Source organism: Onychostoma macrolepis, chromosome 06 (assembly GCF_012432095.1).
Source record: "Onychostoma macrolepis isolate SWU-2019 chromosome 06, ASM1243209v1, whole genome shotgun sequence".
NCBI lineage: Eukaryota > Metazoa > Chordata > Actinopteri > Cypriniformes > Cyprinidae > Onychostoma > Onychostoma macrolepis.
Genome location: NC_081160.1, coordinates 32,216,944 through 32,243,746, shown reverse-complemented (window position 1 = coordinate 32,243,746; position 26,803 = coordinate 32,216,944). Strand labels below are relative to the sequence as shown.

The following is a 26,803-nucleotide window of genomic DNA, read 5'->3' as shown; positions in this document are numbered from 1 at the left end:
CTGAAACAAAACCGGTTGAGAAGCGCTGCTTTCTGCGACTTACAATTATCAAAAGACTGATGCACTAATAATTACAATCAAAATTCAGCCGCTATTGTTCTGGCGAACTGTCTTTGCTAACTGTGTACTTACTTCAAACCTGTTGTTGAGATGTGAGTACACTGCAATTATGTGTAATTATGACTAGCTCATTATAATGCGCAACAGGACTAGTGTAAGTCTTAGCAAACGCGTTCGCCGCTTTATGAATAACACAGTTGTGGAATGTTGCCCAAACAGCTCAAATCGCTCGAGTTGTCCACACAATGTGACGGACTGAAGCTGTGCTCACGTTACACTCAGAAACACGAGATCAGATGAAGTTTGTCAATCACACACTGTATGTGCGGCTGTGCAGCTCAGTGCTGGACTGTTGTTTTTATCAATAGTGTGATGTTCATTTTTGTTTTATCTTATTGATGATGTTTAATGCAAAGATAAACACTGCTATTGCATATTGCTTAGTGTTAGTGGTTTGAACCAACTAGAGCACCCTAGCAACCGCATAGAAACACATCAGAACATCTTAGCAACCACATATTAATATTCATAGTATGGTGGCAGCGAGTTTTTTTTACAATCAAGCACAACTCGCGTTTATTTTTAGGAAGTGTAAAAATTGAGTTTTAATTAATTGATTCATTCATTCATTGTTGTATTTTTGTTGTTGTTGCTGCTGTATTTTCTTCCAATTGTATAATTCATTATTCTTAAATATCCTAAGTTATAACTGTTATTTTTTTTCTGATTTTTTCTAATTTATTATTCTTGAATATTTTTAGGTATAATATACAGTTTTTAATGTTTGTTGTTTCTAATTTATATTATATATATACTGTATATATAAAATGAATGAATTGAAAAAAAAACATATTATAGCTATATAATATGTGTGTGTGTGTGTGTGTGTGTGTGTGTATAAAATGATTACTTTATTAATTACTCTTATATATTTTTAACAATGTATTTTCATTTTTAATTTTGATTTATTTATTTGTTATTTTTTTATTTATTCATTATCACCCATACTTCATATATTCTTAGCTATATGTATTTTTTTTTATAATTAATTTGTTTTATTAGATTTTTTAGCTATGTATTTTTTACATTTATGAATTACATGTACTGTATATATCGTTTGCTATATTTTTTCTAATTTATTTATTTGTTATTATTACATATTCCTATCTATAATATGTATTGTTTTCCTAATTTATTAAATCATTCTCATTCTTAACTATAATATGTTTCTTCATCGCAGAAGTAAGCCTATGGGCCAGACTTCCAGTTCATTAGCCGCTATATAGGGAAATAACGAGAAGAATAACAAAGTGCAGTAAACGGTAAAACTGTTTGCACTACAAACCAGTGTGTTCACAATTAAGATAATACATTAAAATAATATAAGGCACACCAATTTTCAATATCAAGCAGCAAAACGAGCTGTTTTGTACAGATAAAAATAGCTGGACACAGAAGAGACCGGAAGCCGGACCCATAGAATTTACACATGGCCACGCCCATTTTTACAGGAACAAAAAGGTGGGTAGTTTTTGTCAATAACAAGAACATAAACAGCATGAAACACTTGACTTACACATACATGAGTCAATAGTCTATTAAGTGTATATGAGGAAATATGTCCTGTCGATAAAGATGCATCATCTTGGATGGACACTTTTGACTGAGCTCATGCATTTTTTTGGAATACAACACATAAAATGTCTTTAAATGTAAGGGAGTGTGATTAAAACCACATCTCCCATCATTCTCTGTGGCAGCATTAGAATAACATCACAAAGCATCCGAATGTGGACTGGCATTGTTTGCTCTTCATTAGGTTGCACTATAGTGTTAAAACACGTGCTGTTTGTGTCGTGTAGTACGAAATATTGTCAACACATTGTTTTATTCCATGCAAAATCACTTGAATTCACATCATATCATAATTACAGCTTCCAAACGCTAAGCAGGAACGTCCCAGGAGGAAAAAACATTTTCCCTGAAAAGCTTGCTGTTGCTGTAAAAGCTGGAAATATTAACCTGAATGTGATGATTATACAAACAGCATGTTTCAGTTCTATATATATATATATATATATATATATATTTACATATACCTGCAGATTAAGAATGAGAAAGCGAGAGACAGACGGACAGGTGCTTTTCGATTATTAAGTCCAGAGAGAAAGGTGCAATATGATTTAGCAAACAGGCCCGTTGAATCTCAGCCTGTTCTTTCTCGAGTTGACAGAGCGGATTGTGCTGGAGTTGAGTGCATGAAAAGCAAGAGAAAAATGACAGAGTGTCTGATGATAACCAAAGTGCTGATCTTAGTCATTTCGTTGGCTTCGAGTCAACTCTTTTGTTGAGGGAAAATTTGACTCTTCAGCAAGTGAAGTGCACTCGTTTTGATTTTGAAATGTCACAATCATTACGAAGAAGCGCGGTCTGCTCTGACATTTATTATTTATAATGCAAAAGCTACGCAATAAGAAAGACCTGATTGAAAACCCCGCAGGAAGGATTATGGATTTAATGATTTCGAATAACCAAAGTAAACATGAAACAAACTCTCTTCACTGGCACGTTTGAAGACGTTTAGAGGAAATAAACGCTACACGTCGCCATCACATGACATTACCATATTGTGTGCATAAGAGAGCGCAGTCTTTGAAGTTATGCATATAGGAAGCGTGCTGATAAGTTTCTTATGTTTACTGTAAATGTACAGTATGATCCTTTGGTCAACAAAATAAACAAAACTATAAGGTTACATGCTGATTGATCAATGCAATGTTCCAGTAGTGGACACAAACAAATAAACAAATACATTGCAAATAGTAATATATAAATATCTATGTATTAATGTATGCAATATATATTATTATATAATATATAAAATATATTATAAAATGCATTTCATTTATGTAATTTATGTAGGAAGCAATACTTAATTTCATTTAAAGTTAAAGTACTATAATAACCAAAACTAAATGATAGAATAACTAAAACTAAATGAACTAAAACTAGTTTATATACATAAAAAAAAAAAAATATATATATATATATATTTTTTTTTTTTTTTTTTTTTTTTTTTTTTTTTTTTCTTTGCAACTTTAAGTGTCCAAATAATTTTTGAGGCCGTTGTTTGTGAAGCAGTCATCAATTCAACCTATATGTCCCATCTCAAATCTTTCTCATCCATCTCTCCTTCTTTTCTTTCCCGCTCCCATCGGCAGAGGTCGCCTGACATTTCACATGGAGGAGTCAGTGTGAGTGAACCACACACACACACACACAGACACACGCACACGCACACACACACGCACACACACACGCACACACACACGCACACACACACGCACACACACACGCACACACACACACACACACACACACACACGCACACACACACGCACACACACACGCGCGCGCACACAGAGAGTCATAAAGCAGGAGATTTCTGTGTTTCCGTATCTCTCAAAGTTAGGCTATATACTGTTACTGTTGTATATACTTGCATTGGAAATTTACTGTGAAAAACACAATGGCAATGTTTTAGATGCCTTTTGGGTACTGTATTTGTATTTTTTTACATTTTTGTTTATAAAAACAATTTTAATAGAATATTACTGTAGAAATATTTTGTTAAAAAGAAAGCATTCTTACGTTTTACTAATAGCCTACTAAAAACTACTTTACAAATACACCATTTTCACTTATATTTAATATATTAACAGGTATAGGCTTTTCAGATTATTTTGCGTTGAAGTGCATTTTAAGCGCGTAAATAATCGCGAAATATCCACCGAGCATCACCGCGCGTGTTTTCATATGGAACAGAACAAATCCAGTGAACGGATGTGAGGAGAGCAAGAAAAGAGGCTCAACCCCTTTCTCTTTCAGTCGTTCTGTTGCTTTTTGTTTGGGTTAACAATAGAGAGAGAGAGAGAACAGAAGCGCGATCTGCTCTCCATGCCTTCAGTCTAGCGGAGCGGGCGATGGATGTGAGATTTTACCCTGCACCTCCTTCAAGCGTGGGCTCCTGTACATTACCCACCGACACAAGCCTCTCCTCTCTGGACTATTACCACTGCAACAAGGTAATTTACCCCACCATGCGTTGGCTTCTCCTTCTTCTTTACGCACCAGTTCAGTTTCTCTTTCCCAGATGGGAAATAACCTGCTTCATTCACTTCAGGGCAGTTTCATCTGTTGCAGAATGAACATCATGTTATTTAGTGTAGGCTGCGTCTGGTGAATGTGTTAGTTTTAAGCGCGCATTGGTGGGTGATGCGAAACCTCGGACGCGCGTGCATCTCCGGACAAGGTGGAAAACAGTCCCAAACTTAGTTCGCTATCTCGGGAATCGTGCACTTGCACTTGCATCACTGCATCTGCTGGTATATTCGTCCAAAACCGGGCTGTTAGCTAAATTTGGCATTGCACCTGAAAAGCATTAGGCTGAGTAAACTAAAGTCCGCTAAAGACTCTGGCAGCTTGTTTCCCGAGGGAAGATGGAGAGCTCCCCTCCGGCACCTCTCACTGAACATGAATTATAGGAGACACGGAGCGCTCTTTTCTTTCTGTCTGGATGCGAATTAGCTTCATAATTGCTTTGTTGATAGAACTGCATCCCTCTGTGACGTAGTTGCAATTCCACGTGTTAGAAGGAGCGAACAATTAATTAGTTCTTAGGCGCGTTATTTATCACGGGGAACTCAGCTAATCTCTCTGGCAGGATTTCTACGATGATGTGCATTTGTTTCTGCTTTTGATTGAAATTAAACAAGACGGTTCGAGACCCAAAACAGTGGATGGTGCATTTAGCTTTTTCAGCAATATTCATATAAGTAGGCTATAGGACAGAATAGTGTGTGCATTGTGACTGCTAACGGGTCAAGATGTATAAGATACTGTATAGTGCTGAGTGAAAATAGTATGTGCACTAGGATTAGGCGTCAGTAGAGGTTGACTTTAACAATCAGTTAAAGATATTCACTTTACATTCTCGTTTCTCTACGGACTATACGTTCACCTGCGATGGCGTGAATTAAGAGTAAATCAAATCAAATTTGAGCCGGTATTGCTTTTTGAGTTTAAATAATGTGCATAATGCAATTCAATTCGGTTGTAGTTCATGCTGTTGTTTTTTTGGTTTTGTTAGCCTGTGTTTTGTTTTGTGTAATTGTGTTCTGTGTGTTACTTGTAAGTTCCTATAAAAGTGTGCTGTTTAGCTTTTGTCATGTTATAGATCGCTTGTATACAAATGTATATTTGTATATATGCCTAATGTGAAATCGTCAAATGTCTGTGCGAGTGTATGCTGCAAACACAATTTCCCTACGGGGATAAATAAACACTGAACCGAACTGTCAAATTCGCATTTTGTTTACGTAGATTCGGAGTGCGCTGGTCGCGAGCGGTAGCGATAACATTTTCTATGTTCAGTGTTGTGTTCGTGAAGCTTAAACAGTAGTTAAACGCCACCAAACCGGATACTGAATGAAAATATATGAGCATATATACTTTAATTCGCCAATAAACAGACTAAATATGAATTTGCATATTAATATACAGGAACCAATCAGCTGTGAGAAGTTTTGAGTCTCAGTAACTTCTTTTCGTTTTACCGCCACTATTTTTTCGTTAATTGTGTATTACTTCATAGTTGTTTTTATTGAACTCAATGTGTTATATTCATGTTTTATGTATGTATAAATTGATGTAGGCCTATGCATTACGTTGGCTATATAATGGTCGAAACATTGGCTTTTAGCGTTAAGAGTAAGTGCATTATTTAATAGCTAACCCCTCTTTCTTTAGAAGCATTGCAAGTTTTTTTTTTTTTTTTTTAAGACAGCCTGTGATAGAGCTTAAAATTCAGTCATCCTGACAGAGAGTAACTCATAATTTGCTGATGGGTGTTTATAGTAGGGTGTCACAGAGTTAAGCTTGTGGCTCTGAGCATATGGAAAAGATCAGCCAGCGAATGGAGAGCAGAGTAATCTAAGCCAACTCCATACGTTGAAAAACGATCCCGTGCAAGTGGACATTATGAAACAAAATTTTAGGGGAACAGCCTGCTCTCCCCACCACAATGGCCCTCTTTATGTGCCCCAGCTTTAATAATGCAATATTCTCCAGCATTCTTGAGAGGCCCCAAATGAAGGTCACGTATAGAGGTCTCGCATTAATATGTAACGTTTTAGTGTTTGCGTGAAGTGGTTTACAGTGGTGCCACATGAACCGGAAATAGTTCTGAAAAACTAGGCCATCCATGATAAGTGACTATCGTTTCCTGTCGCTAACACACAAACATGCTACATGCTGCATTCCTGAGCCACGCATGAGCTTTTTCATGCTTGTATGTGAAGTATGAAATGTAGTAAATGGTGGAACAATGCACATACTGTGTGGGAAACCAAAACAAGAGAATCTCACATTTTCAGTAATGAATATATGCTGGATTCACAAATTAATAACCAAAAAATCTAAATAAATAATAGTTTGCAGTTATTATTTTAGAAGACTTGTTATACTAAGTGCAATCCCATTGGAGGAATCTGGATTTACATTTAAGTGCACTAACACTATCTACTAACAACATCCTTTATCGTTAGGTTAGCAGCATTTCATATAATGATATACTTTGAATTATGGTCATTAAAGGTGCACTTAGTTTTTTTTTTTTTTTTCAAGTTTTTTCCAGATGTACATCCAAGAAAATTGATTTTATTTTTTTAATGGTGGCCACCATGTTGATACATGAGATGAATGCTGCTTTATCAATGTCACGTTTTAGTTTGCGAAATAAATCTCGCACTGCTCTGGTGTACACAAGGGGGGGCGACAGATTTCACTTTAAGAATGTGGATGTGTTGTTATTCAGCTAACTAGCAGTAAACACATCATATTTACTTAACAATGCACCAACTTGCACTTGTGTACATATTTGAGTGTATTTTGAGAATATATATTTTGCGCATAAAAGTGCGGTCACATTTACTGTTGTTCAGCACATTTTTGCGGGCGAAATCCAGTCATTTCAATAGGAATCCACGCAATTGGGAATTTCGCGCGAGGGTGAAAGATTCTTCTATGAAAATTTTGCAACAAGTTCAATGCATTGACAGACAGAAAGCTGCTTGGTGTAAATAGAACTTTTTTTTTTTCACTTATTATTGACAATAAAGAAATTACATCCTTTGCTCACGAATTTTCCTTAATGTGACCTCAAGCCTTTAAAGTTTATATCTGTTGATTTTGTTCATATCCTGTTTTTATGCATGCAAACAGTTTGCAGGCAGTTACACCTCAGAATAGGGAAGCAACTTTACAGCTACAACAACCAGGCAATCGATAATACATTAACCAGCGTCATCATTTGCCCTGCAACAAACCTGCCAGATCCATACTTCCAATGCAAACACGCCCTCCACAGCGCTGGTAACTGCTATGTTAGTATTTACTCAAGCGCCAATTGGTCCAATGGTTCAAAACCTAGTTTTAAGAGTCTGTGCAAGATTTTGGGTCGGACATTCTTTTCTGGTGTCTTCATGCTGAAGTTTCAGTTGAGCTGTGACTCATTCTCACTTTGAGTATGCTGACTTTCTATCTCTCGTTTTCATGAGTGGGTGTATTGTTTGTTAAGCATACGCTCTGTGAATTCCTGCTCTAAAGGCCATCTCTTCATAAATGCATGTTTCACCCAGAGAATATTTGTCGAATGCATTATGACTTGTGCATCGCCCGGGGCTCATTCTCTGCGTTTAAAATTGAAGTTGGATAGGTTAAGAGAAGATGGACCACTTCCCCCTCTTCACCGGCGTTACTGTATTAATGCAGACAGAGATAGGCAGACTACAGTTAGCCGTGACTCATATGAGTGTTAGAGACAAGCCGACTACTTTTGACTCGTAGATCATTGAGTATATTCATAGCACTCACTTGTGTTACTATGTCAAGAGTTTGATTTTCAATAGATCGATTTTTGTGATAATTAGCATGAAATCAAAATCAACACGATTTACTGTACTTTTTTAATGCATGATTCAGGATTTTTTTCGAGAATGATTCATCAGTATGTGTTATTCAAAATAAAATGTTTGCCTTCATTATTCTTTCATGAAAATGCAATCCATCGTGGAGCCAATTATTCCATCTTATCCTACATTTTTCTCATCAAACATCTCGTTGCATTGGAAATATGTCAGATTATAGAAGTAGAATGGGATGCAAATGTCATTTCATGTTTGACAACAAAGCAAAGAAGATTAGTAAAGCAGGTTTGGACGTTGTAATCGTAATGCAACCGTGAGTTTCATAGAAGTTTGACTTTCAATTTTATTGTACATCCAAGTGTCAGCCGTCAAAAGAAAAGGCACCTCAGACACTAAGCAGCAGCCAAAAAACTTTATCGCTCCTGAATCAGATCCCTGTAAGTGGGTGGCGGTGGCACATTACCAGCTGTGTGACGGCAGAAAACCTTGATTCATTTGAAGCGAGTCTGAGGCCTTAACTTATTATTTAGCCTGTTCAAAGAGTCTGTCTCTCTCTGTCTTACTCTTTGAGCTTGTTCTTCGCTGCTTAAACCATCTAAAAATAACTCGTAGGCCTAGCAATTACTGGAAATGGGTGCAGAGTGGTGCATCTATGAGCGCAACTGTCTTTAGCTTAAATAATACTTTAACCAAAATGCATCAGTGCAGTATAAGCAGGGGAAATGAGAGATTTGCCAAGAAGAAAATTGAGGCTCTTATTTCTGTGCATGCTGTGCTCATAAGTGAGACCTTTTACATGTGTGCACGTATTGCACATGGAGATATGCAGCGTATGTAGACATGCTTTAGATTCCAAAGCAGGAGCGTGTGATTGCATGGGAAAAATCCTCAGGTTTGCATCTGATTCTGCATGTTAAATCAACGTGCATGTCAGGATTTCTGTCAGCGTTGTAATTCGAATGAAGTTTAAATATATGCATGCTTTAAATTATACATACATGCATTCTTAATCAGTGAAACAACATGGGATTGCATATATATATATATATATATATATATAAATGAAGTTTTATATGCATATAGCCTGTTTACTTATTGAAGTTACATGCTATCTCAAATCATTCAATCTTGTTCACATTAAGACCAGAGAAAACAACAAGTGAAAACGATCCTATCAGTTTGCATAAAGCAAATGCCGCCGGTAATTACCTTTTCCTGTATATGACAGTTCTCCTCTTTCCTCGACACTGTAATGGAGATGTGAGATAAAATGAGTCGTCAGGCCGGCTGAGCTGCGTTCTGAACACGGGGAAGTTAATTAGGTGGAAAGAGGCGGTCGAGGCCTAACAGAAGCTGCGCTGAGCCGTTCATTTGTATGGCAGAGCGGTGCGATCCGTCTAACGGTGCTGCCACAACATCATAAACCTGCCTATGAGCCATTGTTCATTTGTTGTTTTCATCCATCACGTTTGTTTGTAGCTGATTTGTGTGTGTAATGTCAAAAGGTTTATGAATAGCACAGTATGCATTGGTACATTAAGGTCCAAAAGTCTGTCAGCACATTGAAAATATGAGATTTTATTACTAAGACATGCTTATTTGTTTATTTTGCTTTTCCCCCAAAATTTAGCCTTTAACTCCAATTATTTTGCAGTTAAAATCCATTGTGATGAGAAATTCTGTATTAAATTAGAAAACAAAGCAAACTAGAAGTATTTCTAGTGCTTTTCAGGCTTTTGAACACACCTGCATGTATAGGTCAAGGAGTTTATACAAAAAAAAAAATATTCATTGTTAAATCTTCATGTGCCTTTGCAATGATTCCAAATTTGATGTAGTAGAAGGTCTATTGGTGAGAGCATATCACACTTGTGTTGTGAAATGTAGAAACATTCACAATGAGGCGTTTCACGGCCCTACTGTGCACCTGTATTGCTGACGTGCGGTGTGAAAATGTCTGTGCACTCTGTGGTGAGCGAGACCTTTTCAGAACTATTCAACGCTTTGCTTTATGAGTCAGAACCACAAAACTGTGTTACAAAACTCCAATACCTGTGTGAAATACAGAGATCTAAGAGAGAACCATAGAATGTGCACCTTGTGAATTTTACGTAGATACTATGAAAATCAGTTTGCATTGCATTTTTGCAATATATGTATATGTGTGTGTGTAATGCAATTAAATGACAAAAATAAATCAATCTAAATATATAGCACTATATTGCTCTCTAAGATATTGGTTTTTGAAAAACCTATATTGTTCTACTACTCCTAACTTGCATAGTGATTTTTACGTCCGGGGACATTAATAACTATTACACATTTGTTTTTAGCTCAGACTAAAACAGCTGAACATTTTGGGTGACCACTCTGCAAAAATGACTTAGCATCTTTCTGCCCTGTATCCTGTATAAAAGTGTCTGCAGCCCAGTCCCAGTCTCAGGCAGTAATGCAGTAAATGTAGCTGGCGTTTTGTGAAGCGCTGTCAGTAGCTGTGGGGGTGCAGCGCAGCGGCGCGCTAATTGGCCTTGGCAGAGAGAGAGAGAGCGAGCGAACGCGCTGGAGGTTTGACGCGCTGAATGGCTGCTGGCTGCATGGTGAATAGCAACTGATTCAGTAATGCAGCCAGTAAATAATAACGATGCCTGTCCGCGGGGGAAAGAGAGCTGCACAGACTTCTGGGACTCTTGCTGATCCGGCCAGCGTTAAAGAGGCCGAGTTTAGTACCTGCTGGATGATGGGAATCTGGAAATGTGTGATCGTCCCTTCAGGTGACGAGGAGTTTGTCTCAGGATTTTACTGCTACTGGGTTTTGAGAAATCAAAATTGACTATATTTACTTTTTTAATGCATGTTCCTGATGCTATTGTGGATGATTTATCGCTGCACTTTATTATAAAGGAGAAAAACTGCCTTCATAATCTTTCATTAAAATGCAATAACTTGCTTCGCCTCTTAAACGACTTTCCGTTTCAGGTGACGTCAACCACTTCTGATACGATTCAGCCATTTTTCACCATGCAATCAGTTTCCAGTGGATAAAATTAGTCTTGTAGTTTGTATTACTTTTTTTTTATTCATTGAATATTCAGTTTCACTCAGCAATGTGTTGAGAAGAACATTTTCATGTTTATTTTAAATTTGTTTTGTTTTCAATTGCAAGTCATTGGTAGAAGGTTGTGTAGTCATTACATTATTTGTGCTTTATTGAGACTTGCATGTCAATGTAAATTAATTGCACACTTTTTTTGGGACCAAATTATATGCATGATGCATGGGGGCTAAAAGATGCTTTCTCTTATTTAGAACAATGTGCATTGTGAAACACTTTACATTAAGATTTAATTGGTTCATTGGTCATATTAGTTAATTAACTAACAATGAACAATACTAGTTAATGCTAATTTCAGCATGTAGTGTTTCATTTTTTAAATCAAAAGTTGTATCTGTTGACATTTGCTAATGCATTGAGTTAATATAAACACACAATGAAGAAGATTAATCAATGTTTTTAAAAATATGTTGCTCAGAGTTAGTTGAGCTTTAACTAACTTAACTAATGCATTAACTAATGAAAACAAACAAGACCAATAATTTTTCATCGAAATGCAATAACTTCTTGTCTTTTAATTTTTCATCACCAATCTGTTGTTTTTCTACCCCGCAGAAGTTTTTATTGCAATAATTCGAATAAAAGTCATATAAAATTGGAGAATTAACCATTAAAACGGCATGCAATTAAAATTGGTGTTGTTCACATACACTGTAAAACATTTGGTGTAGAAACAATCAGAAATTGCAAAGTAAATTTCACAAATAATTAGAAAGAGACAGCATGCAACACACTGAATTAAACAAGAAATTTTGAACTAGAAAAATAACTAATTCCATAATGTTTGTTTTATTTACAACTTCAAAAAAAATTGTATTTTGCAGATCCTAATAAAAATAAATTAATCTGCATTAGAATTGACTGCAGAGAACTGCTGCAATATGACCTCAAAATGAACTGATGAAAAATACAGAAAAACTGAACTGGAAAAAGGTGAAGACATTAATTCAGATCCCCCAGCGGGGCTGCAGGGCACTTTGATCAGAAGCTGTCAGTGCTTGATGTGGGGCCTGTGTTTCCTACCCATCAGCGCCTTACAGAACGGCGGTAGGCTGTGGCGCACGGGTCCGGACCCCCCTTCAGGATGTGGTGGGCTCGCAGTAGCTGCACCCCCAAATGCATGTACGCAAATAGCATCTCGTTTTGGCTGCGCGAACGATGGGTGCATGCATCGTTTTTTTAAGGTGGTCCGTAATGCATGGAAATCCGAGCGGGAAAAAACGGACTGGAGATTTTTCTTGGATGCATTATTTCTCGGCCGACCATAATTGTCAGTCAGTGGTTTGGAGACCCAAAAATGAGTCCCGCCACCAGATGTTGCCGCACTCTGATCGCCACTTTGAAAGACAGAAGTTTATTGTTCTAGTGCGCTCGGCATAGTTCAGAACTCAAAGCCAGGGAATTGTTGATGGATGGTTTTCAGAACAGGCGAGCAAGAGCGTAGCTGTTTAACTCTTACGTGAGATTCATATTTATACATAAATGCTGGTGTTGCATGTAAATGCATTAAATGAAAACATTTACCGCTCATTTCCCAGCAGGCTGCGCGATTGTTTTATATCTCGTCATAAAATGGCTGCTTGTGTAAGTTTGAAATAGGAAATATCTTTGTGGCAGCTGAACCTAAACCAAACAGGATGGAATTGAAGAGTTCGCACAGTTTCTTTGTCACCCACGTGTGTGTGGTTTTCAGTTTGTCTCTTGTTGGTCAGGAAGTGTTTTAACCCCTGATGCGCATGTGAGTGCAGACGACTTTATCAGGTACAAAATATGACATCTGAGGATTTGGTTGTAAGATTTCAGGGCCTGAAATGCCTGATGCATTTATTACGCTCAGATGTATATATTTTGTAAGATGTATACAGTTCACTTCCTGCATGAACCTCATCCGGATGTTATTGACATCAGACGCCGGTTTAGGGCAGATCAGGCCGATTGTGTTTTCTTTATGTCAGCTATCGTGACTTTAATCAAAAGTCATGTGCATTATCGAAGAGTTTGCATCATATATATATTGATTTTATCCTTTATGACTTGATTGCATGGTGAAAAGTGTCTGTAAATTGCAAATGGCTGATAAATAAGATCGTCGGCTGAAAAGGAAAGTCATTTTGAAGACTTTGCACTGATAAATCATTCACATTTCGACCGGTAAATCATATTTAAGAAAGTAAGTCGAGTGCATTTTGACATCAGCCCATAAAAAGCCTATTTTTGGTCTGGAGCTCGAGCATTTCTCAATGACTAACTAGTGTTGTTTCTTTGGAGGTGTTCTGCCGTCCTGCTGTGGGGGTTTTTAAAGGAAGTGTTACATAAATACAATGAAAGCACTCAGTGATTATTTTTAGCGGACTCGGCTTCATTGTGGACCTGTCACCTCGCTCATCTGTGGCTTTCTACGCAGACCCACAAAAAAAAAAAAGTTTTAGTGAAAGCATTCGAGCTCATCTTCCTGAAAGCACTTCGTCCGGCTTGCAAGGCGCTGCTGGAAATGAGTTATGAAAGCACAAAGCGCTTCTAAATCTGCAGGATTATTGCAGCAATGATAATGAGGGTCCAATAAATGTGAATTGTGGTGGTTATAAGAAAAAATAATAATGTGAAATCTCTGAAAGCGTTTATTGTGAAGTAATTGTAGAGTCAGGGTGAGGAGGTTCAAGTCAAAACTGCCTCGAAGAGCCATTCATAACTCGTTTTAATAGCATAACTCAGCTAAAAGGTAACGTTCCCATAATTGTTAGGTCAAAATATTCTTAAAATAATGTTTATGGAACGAGAGAGGAACCATTCTGAAATCAATGTTCTCGGAATGATGTTATTATTATGTTCTCAGAACTTTAATAACGTTCTTCAGTATATAATATATAATAATATAATAACAGTAGAACGTTGTCATAACATTTTCAAAATGACAGAATGAAATATTCCTCTAACGTTCACATAATCAGGATGAAACGTTCTTAATACGTTATAAAAATGGATGTTTTGAACATTTAAAAAACATTCAGAAATAACGTTTTCATAGCGCTTTCAAAGTGATAAAATGTAACATTCCTCTAACATTCACATAACCAAGAAAAAACGTTCTTTGGTGTTTTAAATGTTAAGAGAATGTTCAAATGTAACGTTCTCATAACGTTTTCAAAATGCTAGAATGGAACGTTTCTCTAACGTTTGCATAACCAAGAAAAAATGTTCTCAATACGTTAAAAAAACTGGACGTTTTGAATGTTTAAAAACATTCCGAAATAAAAATGATGTTTTCATAAAGGTTTCAAAATGATAAAATGGAATGTTTCTCTAACGTTTACACAGCCAAGAAAAAAGCGGATGTTTTAAACATTGAAAGAACATTCAAATGTAACATTCGCTTAATGTTTTCAAAATGATATTATTCTAACGTTCCTCTAACCAAGAAGAAACATTCTTAATACTTAAAAAAAGAGAGAAAGAAATTCAGAAATAATGTTTTATACAGTTAAAAAATGATAAAAAGGTATGTTCCTTTGAACATTCAAATGTAATATTCTCAAACATTTTCAAAATGATGGAATGTTTCTCTAACGGTCGCATAACTAAGATGTAACATTCTTAATACATGAAAAAAAAAAACACTTAATGTAATGTTAGCAAAACGTTCTTGGAACATCATTTTTATTAGCCAGGAGGGAATGTTTTGCATTTCTGAGGGGAAAAATGTTGATTTTAAGGGTGTTGCAGCGTAGCATACAGCAGATTTCAGAAGTGAAACAGCCTCTCATCAGCTCGGTCACTGCTCAGGACACAAGGCTGCAAAAACACATTTCATGGAAGTTTTAGGAGCTGTAAACGCAGGAAACTTTGACAAGGCCTGGAAGTTGCTGATATTGTTTGGGCTGTGATTATCTGGCGGTCTGACAGCTGACGGCCCACCTGAACCAGCTGAAAAGAAGCTAAAGCTAACAGCTAACGGAGAAAATACCACAGAACTATCAAAATCAACTCGGCTGTTACCAACTAGCATTTCCCTGTGGGATTTGAGGCAGATAGTCAACCCGTTAGTGTTTTTATATCTCCCTGTATTACTTTCAGCCTCATGGCTCAGTGTTGGTGAATCCCACCAATGAATGTAATGTATGTGCAGTATGTAATGAAGGTTATTTTTGGGACTATTTTAAGATTTTTCACCTTTCACCTAATTTCTTTCATTACAGTAACGCATTAAATGCATTAAATTATAAAACTTTTATAATAATTAATTTTGGTATATCATTTTTTTTAAATATTACTAATTAAAAGAAAAACTATATATTTAGTCTGTATATATATATATATATATATATATATATATATATATACATATATATTTTATAAAAATATTTTAATTAATTTAATAAATTATAATATTATTTAAATATATAATGTATGTATTTATTTATTCATAATTTAATATTATTTATTCATGTAATATTTTATTTAATTGTATTTCATTTCATGCATGAATAATATTTTATTTAATTAATAATATTTTGTGCAATATAATATATACAATTTTATATTATTATATATGTATCATATTTTATTTTAAAGTAATTACATAATTTATCATTAATTTTAGTATTTGTTGTAATATTAAATATTAATTATTTTTTAATCAAACTGGTAATGAAAGTCTATATGTATATGTATATGTATATGTATATGTATATGTATATGTATATGTATATGTATATGTATATGTATATGTATCTCTCTCTCTATATATATATATAGCAAAATGTCTTTTTCTTTAAGAAAATATAATTACTTATTTCTTTTTGTTGATTTTACTGTGAAATATGACGTGGGCATGAGCAGATCCGAGTGCAGATGTTCTGTAATGTGAGTTTCTGGTACACGCATATTGATTCTGAGAACTGAACGTACAAGACTGTTGACTCCATACGTTAAACCGGAGGACATGAGATAAATAAATACGGCAGACGCGCTGGAATGCAGCAGCTGTATGGAGAGAGAGGCTGGGCAAACACAAGCAGTTGTCTGAGCGTCTCGTGGCACGTCCTGAGCAAACAGAGCCGGAGCTCACGGCTTCAGGACGAGCCCGGGGCCCCTGAGAGAACGCACACCTAAAGCACACTTCAACCACAGTATCCGGGTCAGACGTGCGTTACACTGTCCCAAACCCGTCTCAGAACACACCGTTTGCATTTGACTCTCAGAAGTGTGCAGAATGAGTCCGAAGGTTTCCCGTGAAATTACCAGAAGACGTGAGCTGCTTTTGTCTCGACCTGTGACCGTGTCGTCTGTGAGTGGCTCTTCATTCGCGGCTGACTCTTATCACAGATCTGCATGCTTCTGTTCAGGTTCACCTGCTAAACAATTCATATCTTCATCATTTCATATTTCTAAATCAGAGCTGAAAGCCTTTTGAGTGGCTTCAAGGCCTTTAAACAGTGCGGGACTGAAAAATCACAAATGAGACTTTTAAATAATTGTTGCTCTGGTTAAGCAAAGAGATTCAATTGAGAGCAAATGGAGACTTGCTTCATTCACCCCAAAATGAAAGGTCCATCATCATTTGACTTTCTGTCTTTTTGAACACAAAAGAAGATATTTTGGAGGACATTAGGAACCAAACAACATGGGAGCCCATATAATTCCACTGTATGGAGAAAAAAAATTAATCTTATTTTTATATCATAGAAGTTTGGAATACTTTTTAATGGTTTTATTTATATAGAATCTATTCAATACAATGTGCAAAATCTCTTAAATTAAACCACGACTCATTTCACCTTAATTTTCCTTTACAATAATTCAATTAGTTTTACTTTTGAGAATTATATATATATATATATATATATAATGATTCATTTATATAATGATCTATCTATATAGATATAATGACTGCATATTGTAATCTGAATTAAAATATCTTTTAGATATTTTTTTATATTTTTAGTTCGATTTTTTTATTTGAATTTGATATATACACTGTAAAAAGTGATAAGTTGACTTAACTTAAAAAAATTGAGGAACATTTTTAAGTAAATAATAATAAAAAAAAAAAAGTTAAGTGAACTTGACAATTCACTTATAATTATTTTTTTAATTATCATTTACTTAAAAATTTTAAGGCAACGGGTTTCCTCAATTTTTTTAAGTTAAGTCAACTTTTGGGTGAATTGTCCCTCTAAATTGTACATTAAATTAAAATGGACTCTATTTATTTAATATATGTTTCTGGTTTTATTTTGGTCATTATAGAATGTACAAAATCTCTTTAACAACTTCCCCGGTCCTATGAGTTTTTGTTAAATACCCTGTTTCATTCTGTAATGCATTAAATTGTGGATGAAACACGGTTTCTTAAATCTCATAAGTGTCTTAAGATCTGAACACTTTGTCACATTTCATTTAGTGTGTTACTTGTGTTACAAGTTCCTGTAGCAATGAAAATGGTTTGAAGCACCAGTTTTTCAGTGCGTTTATTAGTGATTATTTTGTAGTTATTCTAGGAGAAACGTCTGAGTGCGAGTGCGTGCACCGATGAGGAATGTTTTGTGTTGTTGTAGCTGAGATAATGTAAGATCCCAGAGCAAACAGTGAGTTCTTCTTCCAGCTCCTAATCTTTGACACAAAGACACAGGAATCTGGCCCGTCTCTCTCTCTGAGTCTATGGCTGCGTGACAGATTGGAAGAGAGTGTGGGTTGCAGTTCGTAATCACATAGACCATAAAGAAAGTATGGCAGAGGAACTGACGGCTGTCTTTATCAAGCCCGCTGCATGTTGGAAAAGCAATTTGGTGTCGTTTCACTCATTCCGCGGAAGGTAGGAAGCATTTAGGAAAGACCTGAGCCAGAGAAATGCCGCTGGAAAACCAGACATTATGGATTATAAAGATTTAATAAGGGAATAAATTTAATTAGGGACAAACAGGAACTGGATTTGTTGTGTTTAAATATGTGTTTGTGAGCTCACAGCAGTGTTTCATTGCTCAGCGCTCGCTGAAATTAGAGATATAATAAAAATGCATAAATGAGAAAATAGTTATCCTTTAGTAAGATTATAGAGATTTAAAATTAATGCTTGATGAGATGTGTTTGAGTTCAGGTTGAGGTTGATTGCACACTTAATCTTGGCAAATCTGAACTCTGTTTGAGACATTGCTGAGATCTGAGACTTTAGCCGGAGACTTAAGCAAAAGAAGTCTTCATTTTCTCTCCATGCAATCTCATTTCTGACTTGGAGAAACAATTGAGATGTTGAGGTCTTTAATGGAGCTCTTACACATATTTGTCTCATATTTGATTGGCAAATGTGTGAAACACTTTTAAAATCTGAAACATTAAAAATCTAGCGGGAAATGCAAAAAAAGCAAAAAAAAAAAAAAAAAGAAGCTAAAGAAGTCTCCATTTGATCTCAATATAATATCATTTCTGTCACTGTAAAAAGTGAAAGTTGATTTAACTTAAAAAAAAATTGAGGAAACCCGTTGCCTTAAAATGATTAAGTACATAATAATTTTTTAAAAAGTTAAGTGAACTTGACAATTCAATTAACTTATTTTTTAATTATCATTTACTTAAAAATTTTAAGGCAACGGGTTTCCTCAATTTTTTTAAGTTAAGTCAACATCACTTTTTACAGTGTAGGAGAAACAATTGAGATGTTAAAGAGTTTGCTTTGTGAAGCTTAATTGAGTTCTTACTTATGTTTCATGTGCTTGTCTCATATTTCTCCTGAAATTACAAAAATAAGAAAACCAGATTTCTGTCTTGGAGAAACAATTTAGATGCTAATGAGGTTTGCTTAATGGAGTTCTTACACTGTAAAAAGTGAAAGTTGATTTAACTTAAAAAAATTGAGGAAACCCGTTGCCTTAAAATGATTAAGTACATAATAATTTTAAAAAAAAGTTAAGTGAACTTGACAATTCACTTAACTTATTTTTTAAAATTATTATTTACTTAATAACTTTAAGGCAATGGGTTTCCTCAATTTTTTAAGTTAAGTCACCTTATCACTTTTACTTACATTTCTCAAATTTGTCTCATATTGAGACACACGGTTGTCTAATATTTGAGAAAATAGTTGTTTGCATTGAGAGTATAGAGATTTAAAATGAATGTGAATCTTTGCAAATTTGATTAGACGTAGCATATTTAAGTTCATGATGAATTCAATTGCACACATTTTGGCAAATCTGAGCACTGAGTGAGACATTGTTGAGATCTGAAGCTCCAAAAGTCTAATTTCTCAAAAAAACTAAAAATCTAAGCATGACATGCAAAATAAAGCAAAAGAAGCCTCCGTTTGCTCTTCATGTGATTTCATTGTTTTCGTGGTTTGCTTTGTGAAGCTTAATGTAATTCGACGAGAAGTGTTTGAGTTCATGCCAAATTTGATTGCACACTTTATCTTGGCAAATCTGAGCACTAAGTGAGACATTGTTGAGATCTGAAACTCTGAAATAATCATTCCTCAGAAAAAAACAACAACCAGGAGATGCACAAGAAAGCAAACAAAGTCTCCATGTGATCTTATCTCTGTCTTGGAGAAGCGATTGTGATGCTGGAGATGTGCTTTGTGATTTTCTCTCCTGTGGGCTATTTGGTTGAAGGAACGCCTGAGGACAAAGCGCCCGGGGCTGGTAAACCCAAGACTGCTAAACTGAGTCAGTGTGATTTGTAATGGTTTAGTAGTCTGGACTCTAGACCGACTGCAGATCTAGCATGCACTGCTGCAGTTGAACTTTAACCTGATGACATCTCACCCAAATTCAGACCGACAGGGCTGCTAGTTAGTTTCAATCAAAGAGCTGCTAGTTACTGTAAGTGCAGCATGTTTGCAATTATTTGAAACCGCAGCATAAAAACCCCGCGAGTTTCCCGCCGTTTTACAGTGCGGCGTTGAACCTCTGACCCGCGCCGAGAACGAGATAAACGCTTTGTTTTTCCAGACGTGGTTACGGCGGAGGGTAAACTTCAAATTAAATGAGCCCAGCCAAAATGGCATCACAGCTGGTCTCAACCGGGTCCTCCTCGTGAGGCGGCTTTTGGCAGAGCGCCTTCATAATTGAGTTTTTAAAGACGGCTAATCAGCAAAGCCAGCTGACGTGCGCGTTTGCACCAAGCAGACGTGTTTTTTGACCAACTTTATTTAAAAATATTTTCTTAATTATTTTCCACACTCTTTTCTTTTGAAAGCTCCTAATTTGTTCGCCTGCTGCCGGTCGAGATTAGGAAACGGAGGGGGAGGCGTGAGACGCCGCGGAAAGTCAGCGATTATTGAGACGGCGCTCCTGTTTTCGGGATATTTTTGCCTGCATGTGGAAATCGTTGTGCCGGTCGTTTGATACTTCCATTTCACAGAAAGAGAACAACGTACAGCGTTTATGTTTTAAATATATACCTGCAGGGCGAATGCGCAGCTGAATGTTTGTATTGCGGCGTTCCAGGTACGAGTGTTTAAATGAGTTTGGCGATGGCTTCACCTCCTCCTTCCTCTTGACATTTCAAAGGTACGAGCCGTTCGCCGCCGTAAGCCGGGTCTTACTGTAATCTTTCTGTCCCCCCTTTTTTTATAATCCATGCTATTGATATTGTGGTCGGGTTATAAACTCTTAATGAGGCTCTGCCTTTCCCAGTGCCAGAGTTTTGCTGGAAACTATGAAGCAAGCTTGCGGAATAAAGCCAGCTTTAAAAAAAAAAAACGTTTATTTATAGTGATGCTTTAAACCAGGGTTTCCTACTGCAGTTGTGCTTCGTGTCTCAGATTTTACAAGTGACGATCAGACCAACACTGTACAGAACTGTTTATCTTATAAAAGTAAACAGAAATGTCATTAACATGACATGAGTAGGAGAACTGGGAATTATGGTTGGTTGCATGCTTTTGCTTTAGCCAATAATTCAATGCACAAAATGCACTGTGGTCAGAATGAACAATGTTATGCTTGCATTTAATATTATCGGGGTTGTGTTTTTATTTATTTATTTATTTTTTTGCCTTGCATAGTTTTGCATAGTCTTGGACTTCAGATAAATAAGGGATAAAGTGATTTAATTTGCTGTCATAACTATGGATAATTTACATTTATGCGTTTGGCAGACGCTTTCATCCAAAGCAAACTTTTTCAGTTCATGCATTCCCTGGGAATCGAACCCTTGATCTTTGCATTGCTAGCTTTGCAGAATCACTAGATTAGTTGTATGTTATTATTTGCATTTGACTTCTTTTATTCACAGTCATTGTTTACCAGAGTCACGGAAATTATTATAATTAACTAAAAGTAAAACTAAAATCAAAACTATAAAAATTGTTATTTGAAATAAAGTTAATATATATATATATATATATATATATATATTTCAAGTAGTTACCAAGGCAAAATTTCTCATTTTCATTTAGTTTAAATAAAATAAAAAAAATTACAAATCTATATTACTCAAAGCTGAAACTAAAATTATAATCATAAAAAATGTTATAATAAACATTAATTGAATATATATGAAATTTAATTAAATTAAAAGAAAATTCATTTAGAATGAAAAAACAACAAAATTACTAAAACTTTAACGAAAATTAAAATGAAAAGTATAATAATAAAAACTGAATCAAAATATGAATAAAAACTAGCGGCCTACATAATTCAGATATTATTCTATATTTTTCAGAATTTTCATTGTATCTATTTCAGTCAAGACTGTAAACGCACAAGTTGGGTAAATATAATTTAATTTGCTGATTATTTTGTTAAAGCGAGCACTCTAGGCTTATATCGTAGCATTAGTGCAAATGCTTCATCTTAACATGAGAAAATTGTATGACAGACATGCGCAAATAAACACAAGCCCTTTTTAGTGACGCAGAGGCCCCCCATACCTCAAATGAATGGAAAGAGCCAAGTCAGGAAAAACAGAGGCCTTGTTCTAAAAACAAGAAGACGACGGCCATATCTGTGTTTTCAGATAGACCTCAGGAATTTTAAGAGGTGGGATCGGCTCCTGGACGCTCGCTGTCGCATACTGACGCTTTGTTCCCGTTACCCCCTCCAGTCTGACAGGATTGGTTTGCTCCTCCTATTAATGCATGCATCATCTCATTAATATTCATAAGTCTTCATATGTAAGAAATGGCATGTTTTTGTACTTTTGGTTGGTGTCAGTATATTGATCCCTTTAAAACGTTGGAGATGTGTGAATGTTTGCAGATTGTTTTTAGAATGTTGAACATGGAATTCATATTGTTTGTTTTATTTACAACTTTGAAAAATAATTTTTACCAGGACTATTATAGTTAACTAAAACGAAACTAAACTAAAGACTAAAAGTAAAACCATAAAAATAAAACATTTCTAGTTACTTGAAATAAAATAATAATAATAAATAAAATAAAGTAATTAAAGTAAAAACACTTTTTATTTCAGCTAGTTGCCAAGACAACATTTCTCATTTTATCTTCATTTAGTTGAGTTTAATTTAGTTTGACATGATGAAACTAAAACTAAAACTGAAATAAAAATGAATAAAAACTATATAGACATATATGTTAAAAATGCAGAAAACTCACACCAAGTGTTTTCAGGTTGTTTATAGAATATTGAATTTATTGTTACTTCAGGAATCTTCGTTTTATTTACAACTTTAATTTATTTACCAGGGTAACTAAAACTGAAACTACAATTAAAACCATAAGAATAAAACATTTTGTGGCTTGAAATAAAATAAACATTAACTGAAATAAAATGTAAAAAAAGCCAAGACAACATTTTTCATTTTCACTGAGTTTAACTTGGTGTACTAAAGTAACTAAAACTGAAAGGAAAATGAATACAATATATTCATAGGTTGCATATGTATAATTAAAAATATATAATTCATAAATTGAAAAAATGAGATTTCAATAAGGTTTCATTAGTTAAAATGGCACATCTCTCATTGCTAGTTTATGTTAAACAAGTGAGACCTTTTTGTATAATGTTAGCATTATTTTTAACATCACATTTATTTAATGAAGTTAACACATGGTTTGATTCGACATTATAATGATTTCATCTTGTTTGGAGTGAAACACACATAACACTATAACAACAGCAGTGTTTCACTTATATTTCAGACTTGTCGAGCTTTGATGATAATTAAATTCAGAGTGTGAATGACTTTAATTTTATTATAAATCACATGTGGATTTAATCTCTCAGATGTTTGCCTTCAAAAGCTCTTTCTCTGACAAAGTTGCAGCATTTACTGATAAATTAGTTGCATTTACAATTCTGTGGTGGAAACTGAAAGATTTGGTCTTGAAAGTTGTTCGTACTTAGAGAAGTTTGTATTTTGTAATGCATTGATATTACTCTGTACAAACACAAAACAATTATCACATACAAATATGCATGCGAATGAGACCATAATGCGGTTCATGCATAATCACATGCAGCAGGACTAATATTAGCATTGTTTAGGCTCTCTGCACGTACAGTGTGTTTCACTTTCCTAAATATGATTTAATTTCACCTCGTTGTTGGTCCAGAATGGCGGCGGTGGCGTGAGCTCACATCCTCAAACAAACACCGAGCTGCAGCTGTAAATGCTGCGAGATGAAGAGTCTCGTGCAGCTGGAGGTGAGATTAAAACTAGAAGAGCGGGTGAGAGGAAATCATCGAAGAAAAAACACGGTCTGCAAATGTAGCCGTTGAGTCTGTTCTCTTCACAGCAGCCGCAGTAATGGCTTTCCTGTGTACTTGTCCTGTCAAATCAGCTCGAGCGTTTTCAAAACCATTTCAGCCCAAATTCACTCTCAGCGCACACAATCACTCTGCGTTCTGGATGGGCGAATAAAACGCACCCGAAAAGATGCAAAATTATGCAGATTATAATCCTAGATTACCAAAACCTTTAGAGCAAAACGAAACTGCCGTCTTTGACTCGAGTGTTCATGTTAAATCAACTGGTTTCATGCATTTCCTGAGGAAATTTAAGTGCTGTTTAAACGTGCAAAAGTCACTTCCATCATGATTAGAAACAGTTTTGGTTTTCACAATTCATTATAAAGAAACAGCATTTAATTGAACGTGAAATTTTGAAGTAGAAAGACTGAAATAGTATTTTCTTTTAAAACTTTGAATTTATTTATTTCATTTTTTTAGTACCAGGGTACTAAATAGGTAACTGAAAATTAAAAAGTACAATTAAAACTATACAAATAAATAAATAATAGACAAATAAAAATAAACCAATAAATCAATCAAAAGCCTTTTATTTCAGCGTTTCTCATTTTTATTTAGTTTATCTTGGTGTAGTAAAATAACTAAAACTAAAATGAAAACGAAAATTTTTATTAATTAAATTAAAATTAATTAAATAAATGTAAAATATTAAAGTATGTTAAGATGTTATTAATTAAAATTAGTTAAAACTATAAAAAAGCTAAAACGACAAAAGCGTACAACAAAACTGCAGATTGTTAATAAGATATTGCTTTAATGCAGTCAACAGGTTGAATTTATTGCCGAATAAATTAATGGAATGAATTATTAACACTTTACAGTAAAAATATAAATAATGATATATAAATAATAAATGTGTGGTGTGTAATGTATTAAAAAGTTTAAAATGAATATAAAAATATCATTATAGAATTATAATAGAATTATATTATAATATAATTATTATGTATTATATATATAAAAATTCAAAATATTATGAAAAATATTGAACTCTAAAACTATAATAGTATATAATAGTAATCGTTTTTTTCCAGTGCTGTGTTTTGGGCGGTTGCTAGATGGATGTATTCTGCTCTCTAGTTATGGTTTGTTTTGGTGATTTGAATGCACTGATGTTTTGCTTGTATAAACAGTATAGTCTTCCTATGTTATATGATGTCGAACACTTTAAATACATGCAAAACACATATCGCATCCAAACGCCATCAGTGTTTGCGTACAGTAGACACAGTGATTCAAATGAGATGGCTGGCACTGATTTCCACACATCTAGTGTTACCATACTAGTGCATTGTGTGTAAAGCATTCAACAAGCGCAGATAACCCGTCCCGAGTGTCTGTTTTACAGATAGGACGCCGTGCATGAGGCGTTTTATGATGTTGCTTTCTCTGTTTTTGTATATGAAATCTATCACTCTGGAATACCATGGTAAATCAGGCATCAAAAGTGGCTCAAAGCTGCCGTCTTTCACCCGGAGAATGACACTGTGTGGATGCTGTGTGCTTAAGCTTAGATGGAGAGAAAGAGAAGAAAGAAGCTGCGGTGGATGTGTGCCAGAGCCCAGAGGGCATGCGTGGGGTAGAGCTTTCATCTGCCACAAACACACACAAATCAAGGTTCTGTCATCATTTACTGTCCTTTCAAACCCGTGTGACTTTCTCTCTTCTGTAGAACACAAAAGGAGATGTTTAGACGGATGTTCACGCTGTTCTTGTGCGATGAAAGCTAAAAAGCATCATATGACCTGTGCACTATAGTCCAAGTCTTCTGAAGTCATAGACTCAAAAAATCAGACAAATTTAAGTAGCTTTAAAAACATGTCAAAACATTTTATTGTATGTAAAAGTTTACATAATACATCAAATCAATTTAAGTTGCTTTACAAATGATAAAAAATTGTATGTAAAAATTAAATCATCGATTGTTGCATTAAAATCATGTAAAAAAAATCTAGTAATATATGGTCAATTTAATTAGCATTTTATTTAAAAATGTAAATAAAGTTAAATATATTTAAGTGCATTAAAAATCATATAAAATTGTATGTAGAAATTTAAATAACACATTTGTTGCATTAAAAACGTATAAATTGTATGTAATTCTGTCTAAACATTTCAGAGTTGCGTTCAAAAAAATCGTATGTAAAATTTTAAGTAATATATGAAATAAATTCAAGTTGCAATAAAAAGCATTTAAAATTATATGTAAAATTAAAATAGTATAACATTTTAAGTTGAATTAAAATCATATCAAAATTGGATGTAATTGTATAAAAAAATAATCATAATATATTTTACTGTTTAAACAGTATGTTTAAAAATAATAAATAAATTTATTGATATTTGTTGCATACAGTTATTAATTTTGGACTCTAGTTACAAGACATCTAAGAACTAATTGCTTAAAGTTTTTGTAAGTGCAAATGAGATTTAAGAACTGATTTGAGATCAGATGAGATTATTAGTGATTAATGATCTGTTCATCATTCAGTGCTGATATAAGACTTTGAAGATTTGAACTAAAGCATGAGTCGTGTGGTCTGCTGTTATGATGCTTTTGTTTAAAATATAAAATAAAACATCTCTGTCTGCGTATGAGATCAGCCTGAAGATGTTGCTAAACATCTTTCGTCGTACAGGTTTGGTTGGCTTCACCGTTTGGGGTTTATAAAGCAGTGTAAGAGAGAGACGGTGGCGTGAATGTGAGAATGGACAGATGGAGTGAGATGAGGACATGCAAAATGCAATAAAGTAAAAAAAAGAAAGCGGTCATGCCGGAGCGCGAGAACAGATAGAGAGAATGTGGGATTAGAATCGTAACAGCTGGTGCTCAAACCCTTCAAACAGTCCATCATGAGCTCATGTCTCCAGTAAATCACAGATTACTCCTGTGACGTTGATTCACAAACAATATCAAGTAAAACGTGTCATTATTG

General features: G+C 34.9%; 1 protein-coding gene across 1 annotated transcript in view; it reads left to right on the top strand.

Annotated features, from left to right (window-relative positions):
• Positions 1–3,986: 3,986 nt before the first annotated feature.
• Positions 3,987–26,803, top strand: part of tox2 (TOX high mobility group box family member 2) — a 126,243-nt gene continuing 103,426 nt past the window's right edge. The window contains 1 exon segment of the mRNA XM_058778247.1: positions 3,987–4,145. Within this exon segment, the coding sequence (XP_058634230.1) occupies positions 4,044–4,145 (102 nt within the window). The 5' untranslated portion in view covers positions 3,987–4,043.